This window comes from Typopeltis vanoorti, chromosome 10, assembly GCF_054136105.1.
Source record: "Typopeltis vanoorti isolate ZY-2024b chromosome 10, IOZ_Tvanoo_1.0, whole genome shotgun sequence".
Taxonomy (NCBI): domain Eukaryota; kingdom Metazoa; phylum Arthropoda; class Arachnida; order Uropygi; family Thelyphonidae; genus Typopeltis; species Typopeltis vanoorti.
In genome coordinates this window covers 127,977,622-128,004,576 of record NC_143558.1, presented here as the reverse complement: position 1 = coordinate 128,004,576, position 26,955 = coordinate 127,977,622, and the positions used below count along the sequence as shown (strand labels likewise).

The 26,955-nt window shown below is 35.3% G+C and overlaps 1 protein-coding gene across 4 annotated transcripts in view; it reads right to left on the bottom strand.

Annotated features, from left to right (window-relative positions):
- Positions 1-26,955, bottom strand: part of LOC150102781 (dual specificity tyrosine-phosphorylation-regulated kinase 1B-like) — a 323,866-nt gene that overhangs the window by 99,670 nt on the left and 197,241 nt on the right. For all 4 annotated transcript variants that reach the window (XR_016548908.1, XM_090398758.1, XM_090398759.1 and 1 more), the window contains one exon: positions 16,840-16,999. Coding sequence is in view for 3 of the 4 variants with exons in the window: in XM_090398758.1 (XP_090254884.1) it covers positions 16,840-16,999 (160 nt within the window). In the remaining variant the exon portion in view is untranslated. The remainder of the gene's footprint in view (positions 1-16,839; positions 17,000-26,955) is intronic.

The following is a 26,955-nucleotide window of genomic DNA, read 5'->3' as shown; positions in this document are numbered from 1 at the left end:
GATGTTTGTAGGAAAACCATGTGCATGCGGCCTTTCATATATTGGGCAAACTTCAAGAAGCTTGGAAATCAGACGGAAGGAGCATGTTGGGGATATCATTCACAACAGGACAGTCTTCTCAGGCTTAGCACACCACTTTGCAACTTCCAACCATGCAATTGACTGGGAAAATAGCTCTATGTCGTATCTGGATGATGATTATGGTTACAGAATTTTCAAGGAAGTGGCAGTGGTATTAAGAACAGGTAACAATCTCAACAGAAATCATGGTGCCATACTGAAAGATATATGGAAAAACTTAACTCACTTAGTTTAACGGAACTACAATACGTGAAAAATCATGTAACACGTGTGCATAGAACAAGTATCCATGATACTGACTGAAGCTTCTCAATACATGCACGCATAGTTTCAAACTTAACTGCCTAACAGTTAGCAAAGTTTCTGTATTCTCTCATATTTTTGTGTGTGTACCGTTCAGCCTTGACAAAGCTAGACAGTCGCTTGCAAAACTAGTAAGCAGGATTATATTAATAAAGTACTGATGGTCTCATAACCACAAAAAGTCTCATTTTTAAGTATTTTATGACCAAATATGTATAATTTAAATTATATATATATAATTACCACTGATTCTACACACACACACACGTGTGCGAAAAGCACTGCAAAAATTATTAGACAACAAAGTTACATCCTAGCCACCTGAAACAATCAAAAAAAAAAAAAAAAAGAAAAAAAAAACACTACTTATAATTCCAGTCCTCTCTGGACTACTAAAAATAAAAGTGGTCAAATACTTAGTGCAAGATTTTCTCTCTCTCTCTCTTCTAACATTAAAAACTCTGTGCATTTTGAATCTTGCTTCTTGATCTTAAAGATACTGACATGAGGTCACTTTTGGCATAGCCTCCCTATTCGGAAACATACCCTTAAAAGATACCCCAGAACTAATTTAGACCCTCCCCCTCCCCTCCCCAACACAGCAGTTGTATTTGCTTTTACTGGGAATTTAGGATATTTTATATGGCAAGGAAAATAACCTACAAGCAGACTGAAACACAGCTATGGGTCCCCTCCATCCCTGCAAATATTTTCATGGAACACTGAAAACATTGACCCACAGAGTCGCGATACAATGGAAATGCTTTTAAGCACACCTCAACAGCCAACACCTAAAGATCTGTTTCACCATTAAAAAGGAAAACAAGAGTTGTCTGCCCTTTCATGACACCCTGTACAGAATGGATCTTTATCCTTTTCTGTCAACAGAAAATCTATCCACACTGGAAAGTATATATACCACCTGTCACATGACCCCTCCCAGCAATATGGTATATCAAAACCTTAGCTAACCGAATTAAAACCAACTGCTAATACTATGCTAGTCTATTCATAAAAATTAATCACATCTGTGACATTTTTTAGCCAATGGCTTTCCACTTCACAAAATCAACAGAACAATCTACCCACTGCCCCATCCCCACAAAATTGCAAGCTTCTTCCAAAACTTTTTATTATTTCTAACTGATATAAAGAATCAAAGGTTTTCTCAAAATCTACGAAAACTAAACATGCAGGAAGATAATATTCATTTACCTTTTCCATCATTAGTGTGTGTGTGTGTGTGTGTCTCCTACTTTGAAGCCTAATTCGGTTAAAAAAAAAAAAAAAAAAAGATAAAAAATTGTATACAATTGTGAAAGTAAATAGACTTTTGTTATTGATTGAATCTCTGCTGCAATCATGTGACACATTAGATTCTTTTTAGTCTGTGTGGAGAGGTTCTCAAATACTATGAGCTACCAGAATTGCTGGCTGATCACCTACACACTTTCATGGACTTCATGAATCCTGCAGCCGATGACCTGTTTCAGAAGGACAATGTGCTGCCCCACTGGGCCTCAACCACTCAGGCATGGTTTGAGGAACATTCATTTGAGTGTGGCACCATCCAGTAGCCCCGGGGTCGCCAGATTTAAATCCGATCAAATCTCTCTCTCTCTCTGGGATTTCATACAGCAAGACATCAGATCCATGTATCCAGGTCTGATGTCTAAGGTGCAGTTGTGGACAATGATGCAACAGACATGGCTGGAATTACCTCCAGCATCTGCTGGAATCAATGTGCCCCAGAGAGTACAGGTTGTTATTCAGACTAGAGGAGGACCAACACTCTACTGTGCAAGTATCTCTAATGTTTTATCCATTGAGTGTATACCTGGGTATTAAGTGAATGAGCATGAGATGACAATCTGGGATTTAGCCAACGAAACTGTATTCTTATTGGCTTAAACAATCTAACATGATGGTGTAACATGACAGAATTTCGTGTCGGCTGCACCATCGCCCAGTTAAACAAGGCCACAATGTTTTTGGCAGAGAATCAGGGAATTAAGGAAATTTAAACAGCAGAGTAAGATATGATTACCTGACATACTGAAATGTTTTGTAAAATTTTGACCTAAAGACCCAAAGCTAGTAATAATAGAAGTAAATTAAAAATACCAAGAAATTGTATTCTTGTATTTTTAATTTAATTGTATTCTTTTATCCAAGTGTAAGCAAACAAAGTTTGCATGTGAAGTTTCATCACAACTGGGTTACTTGTATATAGAACCTTATTACTTCACATTAATTGCCTTAGTATCCCAAAATGCAAAGTTCAATTTCTTTTCCATCGATGCTTCTCTTGTTAATGGTCGCAGTCTTAACTCTGCTTATGCTGAGTTGGGGTTTGTTCCAGTAGCTGACTTTTCACTATTGTCCCTGATTCTCTGCCAAAAAATCCTTTTGGGTGTGTATAATAATGCTATGCATTATGGGAAGAGCCACTACCCAGAATGGCTGCTTACTAATGGTATCATATTCACCTGAAAGAATGCATGCTTTGCATTATGGAATGCTAAGGCAATTAATGTGAAGTTATTAGCTTCTATATAAAAGTAACCAAGTAAACAAGCAAACTTTGTTTGCTTACACCTGGATAAAGAATTAAACATGAATAGAATATAACAAGATTAAGCACAAAACTGTTTGAAATTATTCTGAATTTGTTGACATTGCTGAGTGCACTGATTTTTTTGCTGCTGAATTATAGTTAAATAACAGTTTGATAACATGGTGGAAGCTCATGGTAGTCATCCTCCTGGAAGGAGATGATACCTGACAAAACAAGACATATTCAGGTAGTTTTTAAACATATTTACTTTCAACATATTTAATTGTGAGATGTAATAGTTAAATATAGCTAATTAAGCCCCCCCCCCCCCCTCAAAAAATAGCACACATTTGTCTTATTTGTTTTAAAAAGACTGACGAAATTCATCCTACTCAAGTACTTCATCTGGTGAAGATGAAGTACTTGAAGAACAGAAGTAAAAATTCAGAAAAACAAAACATTACATTAAATATATATATAAACCTGCTTTAGTTTGAAATTATTCTGAACTTGACATTGCTGAGTGCACTGATTTTTCTGCTTTTTTACTGCTGCTGAATTATAGTTAAATAATAGTTTGATAACTTGTTGCTGAATTTTGCATTCACAGGATTAGGAATGAAAATCCCTGAAAACATGGATTTTTGTATCTTTATTTTAATCACATGATAACATCAGCATTAAGATCTTGGATACATCCCACCTTACTAGGTGTCTAGTAGATTAACTGGTTATCACTTGGATTTGCAGAATTTAGTAATTGGATAGAGATGCAGCACTTATCTCCCGTACGTGATGTTCTCTAGCATGCACCTCTATTTTTATTTGTTCATCATATGGAACACTGCAATCACACCGAAGGCAGCAAAACAATGGTTACATCAGGATGCTATATTTTGGTTCCTTTGAAAAAAGAAGCCACCATAGTTTGGTTAGAGAGATGAAGGGGTTTGGATTTAACTTGATTCTAACAGCTGATGATTGAGTGAGAGAGAGAGAGAGATGTAGCCTCTTATTTTACTATTATCAATTTCTTGGTATGCTGTGAATGGAAACAATCTGATAACAGTTCTTTTTAAAGCTATTCATTAGGAATGCAACTGAAAGAAACTCACGTTCTTGGCCTATTTCTGCTTCTTCATCATCATCATTAATGATGAACATAGGCTCAAGTTCAATGTTGATATGATCCTTAATAATGATGAGATTGAATTAGATTGAGCATGTAAATATCTGTTAGCGTAAAATACAATAAATCAACTACACATTAAGTTTTTAATTCAAAGAGCTGACATCACATTTTTATTATACACTCTGAATCAAGCAGAATACTTTATGATTTTTATTTGAAACTGAGGCTATTGCCCTAGCAGACACCATGCTTTTTGCAAGTGATACCTCCATCCCAAGCACTCTGTACTGATAATTTTTAAATCTTGATAGACAACCCATTAATTTCAATAGGTTCCTGCCTACCACTGAAAAGTGCCAGCAGTTGAAACCCGTAGTGTCTGTTAGTGGAACCTGAAAAATGAACTAATAAAACATGATTATATTGATTCTCTGGAAACAGTATCTTCTACTGGTTCAGCATGATGACTGCATTTTTAGAGTTACCCATGCCTCTGACTATAAGGTTAATGCACAACTCATATACTATTTCACTTTATAATTACATAAATTAATGATAAATGACTAAACTTATTTAAAGAAATAAGTTGAATATTTTCATTGAAGATGTTTGGATCTTAAATGGAATATTTTTGACAATATTCTCAGACTTGTGTAACATTACTCATAAGTGTTGTATATGTTCTAGGGATTCATGAATCCAAAAGTTATGTTATTTATAACATACAGTTTCAATGGCAACGCTTCCATCTTGTTTTGACCAGATGAGCTCTAAAACTTATAGCACAGTTACAAATGTGATTGCATGATGCCAAAGACTGGCTTGACTGAATTATAACAAAAGAAAATAAAGCTAATGACACTAGTATATTATGTTTGTTAATTACATGTATACGATGATTAATTTACTCATTTGCTGGATGAAAAGCTCTTCAATCTGTATATGAGACTGCCTAACTCATGTTCCGAAGAAAAGTCCTTCTGAAGGTTACTTGTATCTCAGATGGAATTCGAAACAAAGACTTTACCAAATTAGCTACAGTGTTAAGGAGACAGAAGTGGATAAGAAGCTATTAGCTCAGAAAAAGAAACAATGTTATGTGAAATAATATGAAATGGAATGATCGAAGCAAAGAGAAATGGAATTAAGATAATACAAAGAAAACCATTTTGTCATATTCGTAATGATGCTTAATGATATTAACAACATCAAGATTAAAAAATATATTTATTAAAACACTAATATTTCACTGCTTTTCTGCTCAGCATCATCAGAGCACAATGATATCTAATAGGCACACAGCACTAAATTAAGTAATTGTGGCATCGATTTAAATTGTAACTGACAATGTCCTTACGTGGCACCCTCTATGGGTCAGTTAGCTACAAAGTTACTTTAGAAAAGTCTGAATATCAGGTCTTAAAATGAGTCTTGATACAGCCCTTAAAACTGAGCTCAGTGACCTTTGCAACATCTCTTTTGCCAATGGCTACAGTCCCCATAAAATAGATAAAATATTGCCTGTACCTCCCTCCTACACTTAACACACAGGATCACAACAAAACCATTCCCATTCCATATGTTATTGTTACATCAGAAATAATAGCCAAAGTTCTCTGCAAATATGATCTCTGTAGCACTTTCAAACCTTTCACATTCAGCTAGCTACCTTCAAATGTTCTCCTAAAGATTGATACATCCACTTGAACATCCTGGAATGTATAAAGTTCCTTGTGTGAGCTACTTTGGACAGAATGGTAGATCCTTGAAGAATACAAAAATCTCATTCAATACCATATCTGTGTGGCAAATCATGCTCATGTTCCGGATACTCCTTCACTTAGGCTCAGATGGAAAAAAGCATCTATATTACACAGATGTTGTTATAGTTCTTGGACAATTTTTAGGATTAACATCAGCTATGAAACACTCTCCCAACTTCAACAAAGATCTGGGAGACTCATTTTAAGACCTAGCCAACCCACAGAGTGCACCATGTAAGGATATCAAGTGTCAGTTACAATTTAAATTGCTGCTACAATTATTTAGACTTGAGCTGTGTGCCTATTAGAGGTATTATAGCTCTTGGACAATTTTTAGGATTAGCATCAGCTATGAAACACTCTTCCAACCTCAACAAAGATCTGGGAGACTCATTTTAAGACATAGCCAACCCACAGAGTGCACCATGTAAGGATATCAAGTGTCAGTTACAATTTAAATTGTTGCTACAATTATTTAGATTTGAACTGTATGCCTATTAGAGGTATTATTGTGCTCTCAAGAAGAAAACCAGCGAAATATTAGTGTTTTAATAAATATATTTTTCCCCCTCTGAAAGCTGTTTATACCAGTAAACATTATTATGAATAATAAGCAACAACTAAGCCTTTCTTTACACATTCTGTCCTGTGTTTCATCCAACGAAGAAAAGTCCTTATTGTACATATTAAACAGTGCTTCAATATGACAACAGCTAATCAAGAAGGGCTTCACAAAGAGTCAGAACCAATTAGTAATCTTTCTTGAATATCAAATGATTTCATTACACATTCATGAATCCAAAAGTTATGTTATTTATAACATGCAGTTTCAATGGCAACGCTTCCATCTTGTTTTGACCAGATGAGCTCTAAAAGCTTATAGCACAGTTACAAATGTATGTATGGTTTCTTTCGGTACTAATTTCTATGAAGCATAATTATGGACGAGACAGAGTAAAGACAAACCAATGAAAAGTATGAATATCTATTATCCTCACAAAATATTATTAACATTGATATGACTGAGGCTTGCTTAAGGATCATCAAAGCCAAGTAACCAGGAGGAGAATTCCACATCACCTTTCAGGAATGATGAGAACAGAATGAGGCTTCTGACCTAATATCCAATCATCACTTTCACGAGGTGCACCCCATTAGTAGGTAACTACTAGGTACTGAATGAATGACAATGGGCTGTGAATTTGGTACTTAGCCAAAATATTGTACTCTCTACTGGCTTAAACCACAAATGCACATGATGGTACAACATGATGAAATTTTGTGCTGGTCATCATCCAGTTAAACCCCCCCCCCCCCGCTGTTTTCGTTGGGGCACCAGGATGAACAGTGAAAAGTCAGCTATTCGAACAAGCTCCAACTTAACATCTACAAGGAGAAGAATAAACCCAAAGTCAGAAGAACTGAAGATAGGAACCATCAACATAAAGAGTATTAATGGAACAGATACTGAAAGGATATTGCAGAAGAATTGGAAAAGTACCACGTGGGCATTATTACTGAGACAAAGAAAACAAAAACATGTGAAATCTTACCAAATAAGTACAGGTATCCCTCACTTAACACACTGAAATTAATTGCGACATCCCCTTTATATACACAGCAAGAGTTTTAAATTTAACGTGCCTTTAAATTTACTCCAAAAAACATGCAAGCCTCGAGGAGCATTTCCTGGCCTATTTTCTTAAAAAGACATTCTCAAAGGAAGTAGAAACAACAAGAAAAAATGTAATTACATTCCAAAAATTTTGGAAAAATTTTAACATTAAGCACGCAATTGAAAACATTCATGACTCGTGGGAGCTAGAAAACCAGTGTCTTCTAGCTGCATGAGAGCTGTTTGAAAAAACCTTTTGCCAGAATGCGCTAATGACTTGGGTGGTTTTCAAAATCGTGTGAACAACAAGGTTAAAGAAATCATTGCAATTGGTGAAGACCTTGGTTTTGATGGTGCTGATGCAGAAGATGTTAAAGAATTATTGCATTCAAATTCAAAAGATTTCAGGCACAATGATCTTGAAACTGAACAACAATGCACATGTGAAGACAACGAACAAATGGAATGTGAAGATGAGGTTCCAAAGGAGATAACAATCAAAGAACTGGATGGAATATTTCACAGTTTAAAATTGCTTAACCAGCTTACCAGCCATTATGGATCAAATATGCATCCTCATATGCTTCGTATCCATCATATATTTCAATGTAATATTCAATGGTATTACAATTTTAATATGCACTTCGCATCCATGATAACCTCGACGTCTTGGCTGGTAGAGTGGTTTTAAGCAACAAGTATTGGATATAGATCCAGATGTTAATTGAAGAATGCATGTTTGCCGAGTTCTGGAGAGTCAATTTGCTTGTTATCGTAGAATTTATGCTGATAAGAAAAAAACTAAAACTGTTCAAATGACTCTTGATAACTTTTTTTGATAAAAAAATGCAGTAACTAATGCAGGTACAAGCATTTATTAAACATTCACCTTGTGATCATTTTTTATCTTTCCTAAAAGAGTACCATATAAAATGAATTATTAATACAGTAATCGATCATGGACGAATTGTAATTTTTACCATTGATTATTATATTTGATTAACGCGATTTTGATATAAGAGGTAACACATCGAGGGATTAATTAATCATGTTAATCAAGGGATACCTGCATAGGATGGTATATTCAGGCAATAATGATCAAGGAAAGGAAGGAATAGTGATGAATGACACCAAAATGAAGATAAACTTCTTGATTGAAAGTCAGTTTCAAGTAGTGATGCAGACACACTTCAAAATAGGGAAATGGACAATGAAACTTATTTGTGCCTATGGTCCCACAGAAAGTTCTGCTAAGAAGCAAGAGGAAGAATTTTTCTAGTCATTAGAATAGGCACTGACATAAAGAAAATGGGGAAAAAAAATGGTCCTTGTTGGAGATCTAAACAGAAAAGTAGGAAATGACTCCCACAAGACATATAGGAATGTTTTGGAAAAATTTGGAGAAAAGGATAAAGCTAATAATATAAATATTCACTGGATTTCTGCTCAGAACATGGACTAGTTATTACTAACACCAAATTCCAACATAAAGATATGCCCAAGTTCAAATGGAGAGAAGACACAAGAAATAAGAAAAGCCTCGTTGACTACATCATTCTTGGTAGCGATATCTTCATGCTGATTCAAGTTGAGCAGTTTTTAGAGGTATACTGTAGATGTGATTATACAAACATTATTGAAGAAAATTTGAAACAGTTTGAAAACAAGAAACAAACCTTGGAGTCTCAATGGCAAACTCTAAAAAAAAAAAAAAAGACTGATTCAGCTAGGAAGTTCTCTATGTGGTGAAGTTCTCTATAAAGAAAGAAAAATAAGAACCCCATAAAAAAGCATACGAAAAGTTACTAGCAAATAAGTCAGCAGATGCCCTAAAAGAATATAGAGGAAAATGTAAGATAGCTAAGATAGTAGCTAAATAAAAGTCATGGGAACACTTTGGCAAGAATATAAAAAATAAATATCAGGAAGGTAGCAAAATGTTCTAGAGGCTATTGAAAAAGCATAGAAATGGAGAAAAGAGTATGGTAAAAGGAATAAAAGATAAATATGATATGAAAACTGATGATAAGGATATCCTAGATGTCTGGCGTAATTACTTTGAAAGAGTTGATAAACAAAACAGGCAGTGACAGAACCATACTAGAATGCTTTCTACAGGAATGCAAAGAGGAGGACACATCTTGATTTTACATCTAGTTTGGTCACCCTTAATTCATTACGACACACTTGTATCTTTCTTTCTTCCTTAATCCTCCTACCTTTTACAGTGTTGAGGTTTCTTATTGTTGCAATCACAACCATCTCGAGGATAAGGTGGTTGGCCCTATGCCTCCTGATGTGGTCTATGTCTGTATATGCACGTGTTCACAGGGCCGGTTTGCCTGTTCTGGGGACAAAAAAACTTGAATTTGTGGGTTAAAAAAATCCCCACATCCGTGTGAGACCAACTAACACCTTTCGTCGAAAGAGACTAGATAAAGGTTCCTCGTGTCACTGACGGGAATCAAACCCCAGGTATTTCTTACTAAAGGGTTTCATCTATAAAGACTCAGCTATGGTGGCTCCACACACTTGTATCTACCAGTACTATACAGCAGTCTAAAAGCCAGCAGCCAGCACAATAACAAATGCACATTTTCAAATAATTATCACCAGAAATGTTAAGTGTTATTACTTGCTTTCTAGTTTTAAATTTGTGTTTATTTCCTTATGAAGTGAAACAAAGTGTTTCACAACATTAGTCGAAATAAAACATAGCTTTAAAAATGTCCCACAGAAGCCTACACAACAAATATGAATAACTGCCATAATAAATTTGGTATGAAAAGTAGTAATAAAAAGACAATAATGAGAATAGGAACATCAACTGCATCCTCAATGGAGAATCAATAAAATAAGTAAAACATTTCAGCTATATAGGCACAATTTTTAGTGACACAAATTAAATATAGATGAAATGAATAAATTTATATGATAAAGGGAGAAATTGGTCAAAACACTAAACTAGATGTATACAAGACAGTGTTCATACCAATTTTATGATTCAACTTATGGATCTGAGAGCTGGGTTAGATGTAAAACACTTGATCAAAGACTGGTGACCAGTCTTTGATCAAGCCAGTTGTTCAACACCAAAAATGACAAAGTCAGTTCCATCAGCAGGAAAGGTCATGGCATCGGTATTTTGGAATGCTATTTGTTTATTAATCATCTTGAAAAGGGTAAAACAATAACAAGGAATATTATTCTAATCTTTTAACCAGACTAGATGAAAAAAATTCATGAGAAAAGACCCGGTTTGCAAGGAAAAAAAATCATCTTTCATCAACACAATGCACCTGCCCACAAAGGTGTTTTGGCAATGGGAAAATTAAGGGATCTGCACTATGAATTGTTGGAACATCCACCCTATTCCCCAGATTTGGCTCCCTCTGACTTCTTTCTCTTCCCAAAACTAAAGCTCTTTCTCGCTGGTCAGCGTTTTTTCTTAGAATCAAGAGGTGATTGCAGCTGTAGATTGGTATTCTGAAAATCTTACTGAGAACCACGACAGGAATGGGATAATGGTGCTGGAGCATCACTGGAATAAATGTATTAGTCTTAAGGGAGATTATGTTGAAAAATAAAAATAATTTTCAAATTATAAATTCGTTTCTTCATTTTTAGGCCAAGAACTTTTCAGACCACCCTTGAATAAATATTATAAATATAGAAATAAAGCACTTTGGATTGAGTGTTTTATTTCCAACTATCAGATCCATAACTTAAAATTGGTATGAACACTGTCTTGTTATTCTTGCATTGTTTATATTATATTCCATATAAATTTATTCAAATTTATATGGAACGTGCTGGCTACCCACCACGTCAGATTTGTGCCTGAATAGCTAAAATATTTTACTTGTTCAATAGGCTTTCCATTCAGAATGCAGCTGAAGTTTTTGATGTTCCTGCCTGTTTTCATAGTTTTGGTCTTTTTATTGCAAATTTCAAGCCCAATTTGTTACAGCTGTTATTCAATTTAGTTAGAGATTTCTGTAGACTTCATCTGATGATGCAGATAATGATGTACTCATCATCTGCATAATGCAAAGAGCTAAGCTTAATATTTTCAATTCTGATATCAGGTTTAATGCCACTTTCTTTCATAACATGATCTATTATAGATGATGAAATAAGAGCAAAGATAATGTGCATCTTTGTTTTTACATCAAACTATCATCCTGTATATTTCCTTCAATTCTAACCACTGACTTACAACTTGATCAAAAACTATGTATTGCTCTGTATAATGTTACATTTATCCCATATGATCATAGTGTTTTGATAAGCTTTTCTGTGGGCACCTTGTCACATACCTTTTCCAGATGTGCAAAAAATAAGTAAATATCCTCAACATATTTCCATGATTTCTCAACTATTTCTTGTAAAGTGAAAAGCTAATCCTGATGACCTCTATTTGGCCTGAACCCAGCTTGTTCTTCTCAAAGTTTCTCTTCCAATCCTTCTAAACCTCTTTTCAAGTATGTTGCATAAATCTTACCTGGAACACTTAGTGGAGACTAAGTGTTTTAGGCTGAATTCTCACATTCAGCTTTATTCCTTTTTTTTAATAGATGGGAAATATTAGAGTTCTCCTCTAATCAAGAACTAGGGGATGTGCCCTACTAAAGAGGATATTGAAGATACAGAGGATACAGAAAATGATTTAACCTCTCAAAGGTAAAAACAGATTATTAGACAGACATGGGAATTGCAGAAAATCAAGCAGAATTTAAAGAACATAGGAAGGATAAGAAAATTAAGCAGCAAAATAAGAAACAACGAAGTATAGAATCAGGCAAGTTATTGTGTAACGAAAGTCATTTAAGTAGTCTACTGAAAAAAGAAGGATATTATTTGGTATGGTGAGTTTCATAAAGCATGTAGTTGATGCCCAGATACATCATAAAGTTTTCCCGGAAAACAGAAAAGCAGAGAAAAGTAATTCAGTAGGCACAAATGACTTAACTAATGATAAGTTCAATATAGAAGATATGAAAGAATTGTTGGGAGAAGTGAGAGTGAAGAGTGAGAAAGTGAAAATCTTAAGTATATTATTATAAGAAGAAAGGGTATGATGGCAAACAATTCAGTGCATAGACTGTGTAGAAGGAATGGATGCAAGTTTTTGGATGTGTGAAATGATTCTGAAAGAAGAATGGATTTATATAATTAGAGGGAAAGCCTAGACTAGAATGTTTTTGGTATCAGGATCATTCAGAAATTATTAATTTGTATGAGACCTAACACACACACACACACACACACACACACACACACACACACACACACACACACACACACACACACACACACACACACACACACACACAGAGAGAGAGAGAGAGAGAGAGAGAGTGTGTGTGTGTGTGTGTGTGTGTGTGTGTGTGTGTGTGTGTGTGTGTGTGTGTGTGTGTGTGTGTGTGTGTGTGTGTGTGTGTGTGTGTGTGTGTGTCAGGGAAACTAGATTATGATGGGAAGAATGGTGAGAATCTATGTGTAAGAGTTGCCAAGTCATGTAACTGTGTAAAATGATAGGAATGGGTATTATCGTTGGAAGTTTTTCCACTTGGTTATACTATAAATTAAAGATACCAAGAAATTATATACTTGGTTTAATCCTTTATCCAAGTGTAAATGCATAGTATAACCAAGTGGAAAAACTTTCAACAACTTTCTCTAATCCAGAATATTTTAATAATATGGCGTGACACCTTTTGGCAACTTGTATATGAAAATATGACTTCTGCACTAATTCAACCTTAGTATCACCTTTAGGTCTGGTTCCCACTGATCAGACCTCAATAAAGGTCGAAACCTGGTCTGGGTAGTGGCCCTTCCCATAATGCATAGCATTATACATATCCTCAAAGAGATGTGCTTTGCATTATGGGATACTAAGGCAAGTGATGTGAAGTCATTAGCTTCTTTATGAGTTTCCCCACTTCTGAAAATAGTTCAGGCACAAACTTGTTTGCTTACACTTGGATAAAGGATTAAACCAAGTATATAATTTTTTGGTACCTTTAATTAATGGGTATTATCATGGATATGATTATGTTGAGAGCAATTTGGGTTCATCCTGTTCCGAATTACTGAGCATGTTTGCACAGTATGTGCAAACATGCTCAATAAGGCAATAGATAAGAACAAAGATCTACAAGTTGTACAACTATGTTATGCAGACTACAGAGATGAGTAAACAAAAAATGCATGCAGGTTACTTATTATGTCTGTACACAAATTATGAGTATCAGAAACAAAGAGTTGCCTTGGTGACTACATCTGGACCTCAGATTGTAGGCATTTGTAAGAATTGACAATCTGAGGCAGATATACTAACTAGTATTCAGTGTAAAGGATACAGTTATTTTAGGAAGGATGGAAAGGACAGGAGAGGAGGGGTGTGCTGCTAATGGTATTGGATGACTAAAATCCAGTTAGTGTTGAGACCTATAATTATAATACCAGTAACAGTTCTTTGTGTGGCAGTTAGTATGAAGCCATCTGCTTTGAGGTAGAATATAACAAAATCAAGTACATAGTGGGGTGTTTTTACAGACCTGGGGATCGGTTGCTAGTGGCAACCGATCCCCAGGTCTGTAAAAAAGGAAGATGCAAATAAGGAAGATGGGTGTGAAATCAGTAATCATAACAGGAAATAACTTCAAACATTGATTGGATGGCAGAAAATCTCATGAGAAGAATGAAACTGAATTTATTGGGCTATTACGAGACAACTTCCTCAGGCAGCATGGGACAGTAGCAATTCAAGGTAAAAGAGCATTAGATTTGATTATAGTGCAGGGGGGGGGGGGGAGTTCAGTTAAAGATATAACTATTCTGCCTCTGGTTGGTGACAGTAATCATATGGTACCCACTTAGGAAGTAGCTAAGTTTATGAATGTTCCATTCAGAAAAGGTTACATGCTGAATTACAAAGCAGGAAATTATGACCAATTGAGACTATGCTGGGTATTGGTTGTTGGATGGGAAGGATATCAACATGCTTGGGAAGCATTTAAAGAATGCTTCCCAAGCATGTTGATAGGGAAGCATTTAAAGAATACTTAAATGAGGTAATATTGGAATGTGTCAATTCCTAAGAAATAAACAGGGTAGGGGACAAAATAGATGTGTAATCATATTAAACATCTGTAAGAAAAGATAATGTGGAAGGAATACTGTGTATATAAGGATGATGTCAGCTATAAAAATTATAAAGATCAGGTCACAAGAGCTACAACTGTTGTATGGAAAATTATGTCTGAGTATGAAAAGAAAGAATCAATATGAAAGAACAATTATAATGAATACAGATGGTGTGTGATAGATGCAGATGACATTGTTCAACTACTGTGCCCATTTTGTTAAATGGCTATTAACCTGGTATATGCAACACTGAGCTTGCTGAACCTCTTTACTGGATGAAGAAACTCAGTTGTATGAGGAGGTACTAGAACTATTGCATAAACTGAATAAGATTTGATGGAACATTGGCATGGATGATAAAAGAGTGTTCAGCCGAACTAGCCATTCCTTTGAAGAGACTATATAATTTAAGTCTCAGAACATGGAAGATTCTACATAAGTGGAAAGAATGTATGGTGATCATAGTGCAAAAACTGATGTATCCAACTATCGATTTATCACTATCTCTGCAGTGGTGTGAAGATTTTGGAAAAGTTGGTTACTGCTCGCACACAAAAATGGGTTGACAGATAATCTAAGCTTTACAACAAAAATCATGGGTTTATTAAGGGAAGGTCACATTTCAGCAAACTACTCACATTCTATAATAATGTTACCATTGAGTTAGATGAAGAGGAATGGATACAGAATGACTCTTGGATTTTTGCTATGGCTTTTGACAAAATACAACATGAAAGACTGCTGCATAAATTAGAGAATGGGATTGGATTATAAAATATTAGTGTGGATGAGAAAATGGCTGACTGACAGATAGTAAGAGGTGGTATATGGGGAAGGCCAGTCTGCAAGATTTGAAGAAACCAGTGGTGTACCACAAGGATCAAGTCCTCGGTCTATTGTTATTCAATTTATACATTAATGACATTGGGAAGGATTTCACATGAGACAAACAGCTATTTGCTGATGATGCAAGGAGAGGAAGGATAATCAGGAATGTGTTGCTGATATGCAGTACTTGCAGAATGATTTGAATATTTGTTGGCATGTGAAAATGGCTGTCAGTTATCTAATCACACTTTAGGTGTGATTAGATATCCTATGTAATATCATATTCGTGGGATTATACCAGAAGAAACTGATCAGGCTAGGGATCTTGGAATTTTAGTACACAGGAAGTTAAAGTTCAAGGGCCATATAACAAAAACTGCAAATACAATTTGCAGTTTTTAGGATAATTACAATGCTGAAACGAACTTTGACACGTAAAGATAATGGTGTCGTCCTGCGTCTTTACAAGGCCCTTGATAAAACCTCACTTAGACTATTGTGTGCAGGTTTGATCTCCTGATTTTTTTTTTGTGATGATTCTGATACAGAACTTTCAACACTCTACTTTGCATGGAACAAATGCAAAGTAGAGTGTTGAAAATGATATCAGGATTGTGAATAGAGATTATGAAGACACAATAAGAATGTGTCAACTGCAAACACAAGCAAACAGGAGAAAGTGGACTGATGTGACTGAGACTTTTAAACTTCTGAAAGGGTCATACAGTATCAGTAGATGGAATTTTTTATTTTATGGAGGGTGGAAAAAGGATGAGATGGCATCTTTGGAAGATGAGAATAATGCCATCAAGAAGGGAGCACGAGCTCGATTTTTCCCTTATAGAATAGTGAATGATGGGAATGAATTTCTATTGGATGCACTAAATGCATGTAGTGTGAATGAATTCAAGAACAGGTATGAGAGCCAGTGTGGGTAATATGTGGTTCCTCTAAATGAGTCCCTGACTACCTGGAGGTCTCTCTTATAAGTTCCAAAACTTGGTAAAATAAAAAACAAACCTAAATAAAAGGGACAAGACAGTGAAATGATAATTCATATAATATACTAACATGAATACTACTGATAGATTAAGTAGGAATTATCAAGTTCATAAAAATCCAAGTATTCATTGACTAGTTCCCCTACCCCTCTCTCTTTTCAATGAACAAATTATCTCATACTTATTGAGATGGAGCTTATATATTTCAGCATCCTGGCAGCATCAATGATAATTGCATGGTATATAATATTATGGTGACATAACCGGTATGGTATTATACATTATCTGCTATGTAATCTGTTTTTAATCGAAACTTTAAACACAGCAGTGTCTATCTAAGTTTATGTTGCTCCTATCCCATGAAAGTATGTAAGGTATTTAAAACTAACCAAGTGAACAGTTACCTATTTTGTCTTTTCCTATCTGACAGTTACCACTGTCATGATTGTTCATAAGTTCAAGGAGCTTCACTTCAATTTGTGCTTGATTCAGAAATGGTTTTTTGTTCTTTATTATCTTGATGGCTACATAACACTGTTCTTCGTGATCATATGCTTTTACAACCTTAAAATAAAAATAACATATACTTAATGATTTAATAAGTTAACTATACATTCATGATCATATCCAATTTTCTATAAATAATTTATTAAATAGTTGACTCTCACTACAGAGCCTGTAAACACTAATTGGATATTTTTTTATAGGGGATGGGGTTGTATAACCTTTTAGAGCACTGATCATTGATGATACAGGGCTTTAGTCTGGTGCACTATAGTGTTATTTGCTGTACTAAAAATTTACCGTACTTTAAAATCCATTCAGGAGGGTGAGTATAATAAAATAAAAATACAGAAGCAGAGAAAATTAAGTTATTTAATTTAAACAAATGACTTCACTTAAATTTTAGTAAAGATCTTGTACAGCAAATTTCATCAAAACCCATTTATACACCTAAGCAAGAATGCTTAACAAAACAACAGTTTACTCTAATATTTTTAGCACACAAAAGTGTAATAGAAAACGGTTCAAATGAACAATTGCCTACCAGTGAATCAATTAAAGTTTGACTGATTCAATATCAGGGAATCCAAAGCTAACTTATATCATAGAGTAAATGGAGCCTGATAAGAAAAGAGGACTAGCTATTCTCATATATATATATATATATATATATATATATATATAAGAATAGCTAACTTATTCAGTGAAATTCATCAAGAATATCAGGTGTACAAATGGGCCAGTAAGAGGTTCAAGTGCTGGGTACAAGGGATTGTGCACCTGGATCTAGAAGGGTATCACAGGAAGAACATGGAAGTGGAGATATTGAGAAATATCACAAACCATACTGCATGGCTAAAAATTTTGGAATCCATTTGAGGAACAGTAAAATGAAGAGAAAAGTGAATATGGAACTGGGGGATGCATGATGTTGACAACCATTCACCCCCCACTCCTCAATTATCTCATGACTGAAAGTATGAAACTACCAAATATTTCTGGGTGCTTTCCAAAGAAGGCCACCCAACCAAGCTGAATTTTTCATATAACTTCACAGCATCCCTCAAATGCAGTGGTTCCCAACCTTTTTCCACCTGTGTACCCCTTTTAAACCCATTTCTATAAATTGTACCCCTTGTTTTTAAAATAGCAGTGATTCAAACTTAACATAAGGGGTGGGGGTATACATATCACTGGTTGGGAACCGATGCTCTAATGTAATCTTCTAAGTAAATACAGAACTTATTATATTATCAATATGCTGGTTTTTCATCTACACTGGATTATGCTTTAATCCAGTGATTACACTGATATAATTTAATTTTTATGCATTTTTTTGTTTTATCTATGCATATATTTAATCATTTCTTTTTGCTTTTGCATTCAATACATTGATAATTTCATAATAGTGATTCATGGTATAAACACCACCAAGAGAGGGGAGGAAAAATTAATTTATTGAACTTACTTATCTAACAGTGATACACCAGTTTGTCCCAAGTCAGCCAAATTATAACTATGACAAGCACACAGACATCAAATGAAACAATTCAAATTATAAATGAAAAACATGATGCCCTCTATGGGCCAGAAAAACCAAAAAATTAATTTGGAGAAGGCAGTCTACCTGGTCTCAGGATGACTTTCTCCCAGATTTTTGGCAAGCTGATGCTGATTCTAAAAACAGGCTTTCAGACCTACATTAATTTCTGTGTAGTACTGATGCCTTCATCCATTTAATTCTATATGAAGGAGTACCCAGAGAATGGGCTGCTAATCCCCAATTGCCACAAAGATGACCATGGATGTACTTTTTGTGTTCTTCAAGGCAGATAGTAAATAATCTACCAATCTGTCCAAGACCAAACTATTGTAGTGTATCTGTTTTATACACTTTTTGGCAAAAAGGTGCTGTGAAGGTGCCTGAGCTCAGATGCAAGAGCTGTGTCATTTGGAGAAATAGCCCTGGATAAGTGTTTGGAGGATGTAATGGTAGTGACTGCTTAAGTAAACACATTGCACTATGTTTGAATTTTCTGTCAAAGAAAAAGGATGATGTTTAGCCATTAGGAAGTCTTTTCACTTGTGTCTGAAAGGGGAAGACAACAGTCACTTTCTTTAGGTATTGTGAAGTTTATTTTAGGATGCTGGCTGTAGAGTTGTGTTAAAAATCTATCAGGTGTGTCTGGCCATGAGGCCAAATAGCAAACACATCATCAACATAATGCAGCCTGACCAATGGTTTAAGTGTAGCTGTATTGAGTGCAAGTGCTTAGTTTTCAAAAATTTTCCATGTAGAAGTGGAAGGCTAGTGGAAGGGAGGGGGGGATCCATAGCAGTCCCAATCCAGCAGTTTATATATATATTTCTTTTCCATAAGAAGTAACCAAAATAAATAATGTATCTGAATAACTGAATTATATCAGAGAGGAAATGTGGCTTAATAAGGTCACGGCTCTGTGACAAATGTACACTGGTGAAGTAATGTCAAGGCTGACCACAATGTCAGAATATATCAAAGTTATATTTTTTATTAAATGTTTTCAAGTGCAGTGAATTTTTAGTAAAAGAAGCAGAGTTGCCTGTGAGAGGACAAAGTAATTTGGATAAATGTTTGGTCAGTTTATAGGGAGGAATGTTTATGCTGTTAACTACTGGATAAAGGAGTTTCTGAAATACTTAATGTTGAACTGCAGTCAATTCTATAGACCATTTTGGAAAATGCTGTCATCGCTGAAGAATTTAAGTAAGTTAAGGATAACCATTTGAAAAAATTTAAAGCTATTCAACATCATAACACTTCCTGACGTACAGTAAGAATATGTTGTGGTGAATCTATCATCACAGGCACTCTGAGATGACAATGTTATCACGCTTAGTCAAAAGTATAATTTCACCATAACACCCAAAACAGTACCAGTTTCACTCACCCACAGTGGCTAATAACATTCATCTTCTTGTGGCAACTATTACAATGAAATCTAAACAACATTCCACTTAAAGTAATATCAGCACTTAAAAAGTTATACAGGAACCAAAAAATTACTATAATCAAAGCTAATAAAGGAAATTCTGTTATTATGCCAGACAAATGCTGGTCTGATTGGCAGAGAGGTTAGCATTCCCACTCTCCAACCAACAGGTTATGGGTTTGAATCCTACTGTGGGCATGGAAATTTGTAAAAGCCTGCTCTTGATGAGCTTATATAGCTTGTCCAGAGTTTATATCTTGTCTTAAAAAAAATAATAAAAAATCATTTCCCTACCAACTCTTCTACTTTCAACTTAAAGATTGGGATGCTACTACATCTTAAAGAGAAAAAAGTATACAAATAATTAAAAAAAAAGGTACATCTTGGCCAACAGAGATAACCAAAAAGACCTTTTCATGTCAAATCATCCAGGTGGTGTCCCAAAATTCATATATCTAATAACCCACCTTCATCCAATAGTTGACAGCACAGAGACAGCCCCACCTATAAACTGGACAAACATTTATCAAAATCACTTTTCCACCACACAGCAAATCTCCAATTTTTATTAAAAATTCACTGCACTTTTAAAACTTTAATTAATATAAATGAAATCTTGTCATATTCTGATTCACAGAAAATTGCAAAACTGCTAAGACCTCACGAGATCCGAGTGGCCTTCAAACCAATAAAGACAGTTCACAACTTGTTACAATCACAAAAGGACAAGATTGCTCTTGCGGTTTAAATTATATAGGACAAACTTCTAGAAGTATAGAATATAAGAAAATATTCTTATATTCTATAAAAATATTTATAAGATAAGAAAAAGAGAACACATTAGGGATGTTAATAACAACAGAGATGACAATTCCGGTTTAAGCTCTCCATTTTTCTAATACCAATCACAACACTAAATGGAATAAAAGTAGTATGCCGTACTTAGAAGCCAAAGACTTTCATACCCGCACATCAAAGCTGCAGTAGTGATCCATTCAAGAGGCAGCCTTAACAGAAACCAAGGGATGAACCTTGGCGACATATGGAAAACACTCATAAGATCACTCAACACATCAGAGTTCGACTTTGCAGCCAATTATAGAATGCACCTGAATAACAATGACTGATAACATACATGCCTTTGGTTTAATGTTTCATTTGAATTTTGATAATATTTAGCATTCAGTTATGTTTTAAGCAGTTTTGTTGCTTTTGGCATGCCCAGATGAAGTCAACAGTCAAGTCAGCAAAACTAGTAGGCTATATCTCTGTAAAAAAATCTCCAACCAATTAAAACCCAGTTTTATATGTTTCACTGTATAATATTCAGTGGTCGAAACTTGATGGGGAAATCAAAACTTCTGAATCAACTCACGTTTTTAAAAAGATGCAGAAACAACAACATTATTCACAAATTTCTACTTATGAGAAAACAGTTTCACTCTAGAAGAGCTAAACAGATTAAAAATGTCTTTAGCGTTATTACGCAAAAGGATACAACACACTAGATTTGTCCTGAGCCACTGAATTCGTCATGCTTTCATTATATACGTTTTTTCTAACAGTATAGAGGCTAACATGGTTCTATTTAGACAACATGATTAACGATAGTTTTAATAGGACATTTTTAATTAGCAAGAATAGACAGATCAAAAAATTCAACACTTTATAGGAAAAAAAAAAAAAGAAGCTGTAATTCAAGACCAAACCTTCCAGATAACAAATGTTTTCAACTTCTCGGACCACACTTTAACACCTACAGAAGTCAGCATCCTTAAAAAAAGGTTTTAACTTTGCACTCGCTCCAGAGTTTATTCCAAAAATAGATATTATGTGCAGAGTGGAGTAGGGACTTCATTCTTTACCCAAACCGGTTGGTTGCTAATGATTTGAGATTGAAGATCGCAATCATCCTCTTGTCTTCATGACCACTGAACAAGAACATCAACCCTTTAGAAAATAGAGCACTGACCAATTTAAAGAAAAATGAAGGAATAATTATCTTCAAGGCAGACAAAGGAAACTCTACCGTCATTTTAAACACCAGAGATTATACATCGAAGATCTCGGTGTTGCTCTCAGGCACATCCACTTATTGTGAATTAGACTCAAGACCCCACCTGGGCAAACCACACAGAAACAAACAACCTTTTATGCAATATGGACAATTGGCCGACAGATCTTAAAAAGAAATCGAAGTCGTTACATCTGTTAATTCCATGATTATATGGTTCACCGAAAGTTCACAAAACTGGGATACCTCTTCGTCCAATAGTAGATGGGATAAATTCCCCTACTTACTATCAAAATACTTAGCTCATCTTCTGAAAGCACATATTCGTAATACAGACACATATATCAGAAATACACAACATTACATTGAAAAGCTAAGAAACATCGCAATATCAGGAACAGACAATCTTAATAGCCTAGATGTAGTGTCTTTGTTTACCAATGTCCCAGTGAATGAAGTCATAACCATCATAGACAATCTATTTCCTCAAGATATTGTTCAACTTATGGGGAAGTCAAAAGTAAGGTATGTAGATTATGTATGTTGAAAACAAATTTATTATCTGGAAGGTTTGGTCTTGAATTACAGCTGTTTTCATATAAAGTGTTGAATTTTTTGATCTGTCTATTCTTGCTAATTGAGACATTGCCTCAATTCAAATTACTTCAAATGGAATGGAAAGATCTATAAACAACTATCAGGTCTTGCGATAGGTAGTCCTCTATCTCCTCCATGTGTGGACTTTTCAAATAGACATGAGTTTTTCAAATAGATAGTATCTATTTGAAAAAGATATCTTGTCACATATGGATCGAAAACCATCAGTATGGTAGAGATACGTCTATGACATTTTCATCATATAGAAACATAGTGAAGTAGAACTATTCAATTTCTTAACTTCAATAAACTCATTTCCTCAAAAAATCAAGTTTACCTTAGAACTCGAAAGGGAAAGAAAATTACTGTTTCTAGACGCATTAATCACAAAACAAACGGATGGTAATACTGATCTAAAGGCCGAAAGCCGACCCACACTGGCCATTACCTGCATTTTTCTTCATCATATCATATTTCACAAAAGTTGCGTACTATACATATGCTGAAAAACAGGACAGTTTGTATCATAAGATGACAAACTTTTAACAAACAATGGTTATCCGAAAAAATTGATTAAAAGATTATTTTCTCCAACCCCTCCCAATAGCACACCCAAGTAACTCACTACAGGTCTTCTATTTCCATTTCTTTTGCTGGCATAGTTTCACAGAAAATTGAAACTGCTAAGACCTCACAAGATCTGAGTGGCCTACAAACCAATAAAGACAGTTCGCAAATTGTTACGATCACAAAAGGACAAGATTGCTTATATCCTGGAGTTTACAACATTCCTTGTGGTTTAAATTATATAGGACAAACTTCTAGAAGTTTAGAGATAAGAAAAAAAGAACACATCAAGGATGTTAACAACAACAGAGAAGACAATTCCGGTTTAGCTCTCCATTTTTGCAATACCAATTGCAACACTGAATGGGATAAAAGTATTATGCAGTACTTAGAAGAAGACTTTCATACCCGCAACATCAAAGAAGCTGCAGTAGTGATCCATTCAAGAGGCAGCCTTAACAGAAACCAAGGGATGATTCCTGGTGACATAGAAAACACTCATAAGATCACTCAACACAAAGTTCAACTTTGCAGCCAATTATAGAACGCACCTGTATAACAATGACTGCTAACATACACGGTTCATGTATTTGGCGTAACATTTCATTTGAATTTTGATAATATTTAGCATTCGGTTATGTTTTAACCTGATACTTTAGCTTGTTTCTGTTCTGTTTTAAGCTGTTTTGTAGCTTTTGGTATGCCCAGATGAAGCCAACAGTCAAGTCAGCGAAACTAGTAGGCTATATCTCTGTAAAAAAATCTCAGACCAATTAAAACCCAGTTTTATATGTTTCATTGTATAATATTCAGTGGTTGAAAATAACATTATCAAGCTACATTTCCCCTCTGATGTAATTCAATTATTCAGATTCACTATTTATTCTGGTTACTTCTTATGATGGGACTGCTATGGACACCCCCCCCCCTGCCCACTAGCCAATTTCTTGGGAAACATTTTTTAAAACCAAGCATTCAATACAGCCACACTCAAACCAATGGTCTGGCTACACCAAGCTGATGATGTGCTTCCTATTTGGTCTCATGACCAAGAAATATTGGTTACATTTTTAGCATATTTCAACAACCAGCATCTTAAACTAAACTTGATGATAGAAAAAGAAAGTAACAATTATCTCCCCTTTCTAGACACAAGTGAAAAGACTTCTTAATGGCTAATCATTATCCTTTCACATTTACAGGAAATCCACATATATAGGAAGGTATTTACATAAACAATCACACCACCATCCATCCCAACAGGATGGCATCCTCAAAACAGTTACTCAAAGAGACATGGTTATTTGTTCTAACGACGTAGCCCTTGAAACTGAGCTCAGAGACACAGATAAAATGATACATACACTTCCCCAAACTTCCATCAATAAAAACATGCCAGAACATCCTATGTATTAAAGGCACATAAGAAAAGACAAGCTCAAGTTCTCTATAAATATGATATCAACAACTTTTAAACCATTTCTAACGAATCTTCATGCACATGGTAGAGGGTATAAAGTTTCGTGTCTGCAGTTTGCCATACTTGGGAAAGACTAGTAGATCATTTAACATAAAAATTGAAGAACACAAAAATTACATCTGTTGTCATGACTAGAAGACTTTCCAGATACTCCTTCGCATAGGATTAAATGCAGGAAGACTAGTATTACACAGAAGTTAATATAGATCTGAAAGAATGTTTTTAGAATCAGCATCTGCTATGAATCACTACCCTAACCTCAACAAGTATGGTCACATTAATATGCCATATCATTCTGATACCAGGCCTGACTTACACAAATTAACAGCTTAGAGAGTATGCCATGTTGGAACATTAGTTCTGTTTAAGTTACAATTTATTGTTTCTAATGGTTTCATTTAGTGCTTGGCGCTTTCATAGTTATAATTTGTACTCTGAAGATATGGGTAGAAAATCAGCAAAATATTAGTACGTTCAATAAATTAATTTTTTTTTTTTTTTCCTCTCTTGGTGTTGTTTATGCAATAGGTAGCCATATCTGCCCTGGTTAGGATTTGATAGATGACCAAATCTTCCTAGGAAGGGCAAAACCAGGCTGCAGAGCACAGGGATCTTCAACCAGGAAACCATCTGTTGGACCAGTGTTTTCTCCACGTGCCAGGTGTTGATGGTAAGGCAACTGAAGAGAGTTTGACCATGGACCAGAAAGGGTTTCTTGATTTTAGGCGAAGATTAGATGGATTTATAAGTCTGGTGCAGAGGCAGTTACTCATTACTTTGTTAAATACTTTAATCGAGGCTTGTCTTCTCCGTATATATATATATATATATATATATATATGTATGTATGTTAAAGATACCAAGCAATTTTAAACTTGGTTTTTACTCCATTTTTCCCAAGTAAGCAAACAGACAAAAATGTCAAGTTTGCGCCTGCAAGTGATGCAAGACAAGCTGATCCTACAGGTAGTGCAAGACCAGGGCAACTCGTGGAACAAGCTCCGATCACTAATCTTAATATTTTCCCTTAATGCCAAAACACATCTCCAATAAGGGGATGTATGATGTTTTGTATTAAAGGCAAGGGGCCACTACCCAGACCGGTTTCGACCTTTATTGAGGTCTCATCAGTGGGAGCTAGGCTAGAAATATCAATATCAAGATTTAGTAATACAGAGCTTGTAAGTATTTTACCAAAACAAGTTACCATAAGGTGTTCTAACCTTATTAAATAAAAATCTCAGGAGGAGATCTAAATGTACATCATACATCCCCTTATTGGAGATGTGTTTTGGCATTAAGGGAAAATATTAAGATTAGTTAATACAAAACATCATACATCCCCTTATTGGAGATGTGTTTTGGCATTAAGGGAAAATATTAAGATTAGTGATTGGAGCTTGTTCCACGTCTACCACGAGTTGCCCTGGTCTTGCACTACCTGTAGGATCAGCTTGTCTTGCATCACTTGCAGGCGCAAACTTGACATTTTTGTCTGTTTGCTTACTTGGGAAAAATGGAGTAAAAACCAAGTTTAAAATTGCTTGGTATCTTTAACATAATTATACCCAAGGTAAAAATACTTTCTACATATATATATATATATATATATATGGTGGAGCAATGTTAGATAGGACAGAGTGCTTCTCCATGTCTTACTAATTATGCGCATGGTAGAGTTTAACTGGTGTCCATAATGTTAGTGTGCACACCAGACAGGCTCATAGTATTCTGCTGCAGAGAATGCGAGGGCGGGCTAGTGCAGACGACCTTAAGGCATCAGCACCACAACCCCAGGTTGTTCCAGCAAGCTACGAGATATTATTTCTCATTTTAATTTTGCTGGATAGGTTGGTGATGTGCCTTTTATAGGTTTAGGCTTCTGTTCAGGCTCACTCCAAGGTATTTTGGGTAAGGCTCACACTCTACCTTTTTGCCACAGAAAGAGAGGTTGAGGTGTCAATTCGCCTCTGCATTGTTCAGGTGAAATGCTTTGGACACAATTTTTGTTGGATTTGGCTTCAAATACCACTGCTTAAAATACACCTCCAGGATGTTCAGGTCTGTGTTCAAGGTTGTTTCCAGGTTGGCAAAGGAAGTAGACTGGTGTAGGATTGCAAGATCATTGGCATATATATATATATATATATTTGCTTGAGCTGGTATGTGGTAAGGCTGACAAGTAGATGCTAAATAGTAAAGGGATAACACAGAGCCTTGTGGAAGGCCATTGTGGAAGATGGGTCTGCTCCTTTTTCCACCAATATGGACCCGGATCTTTCTGTTGGAGAGAATGGATTCAAAAAGGTGGAAAGTTGTTTTGCACCTTATGATACTCCTTAGCTTTAAGAGGAGGCCCCTTATCCACACTGTGTCATAAGCTGAT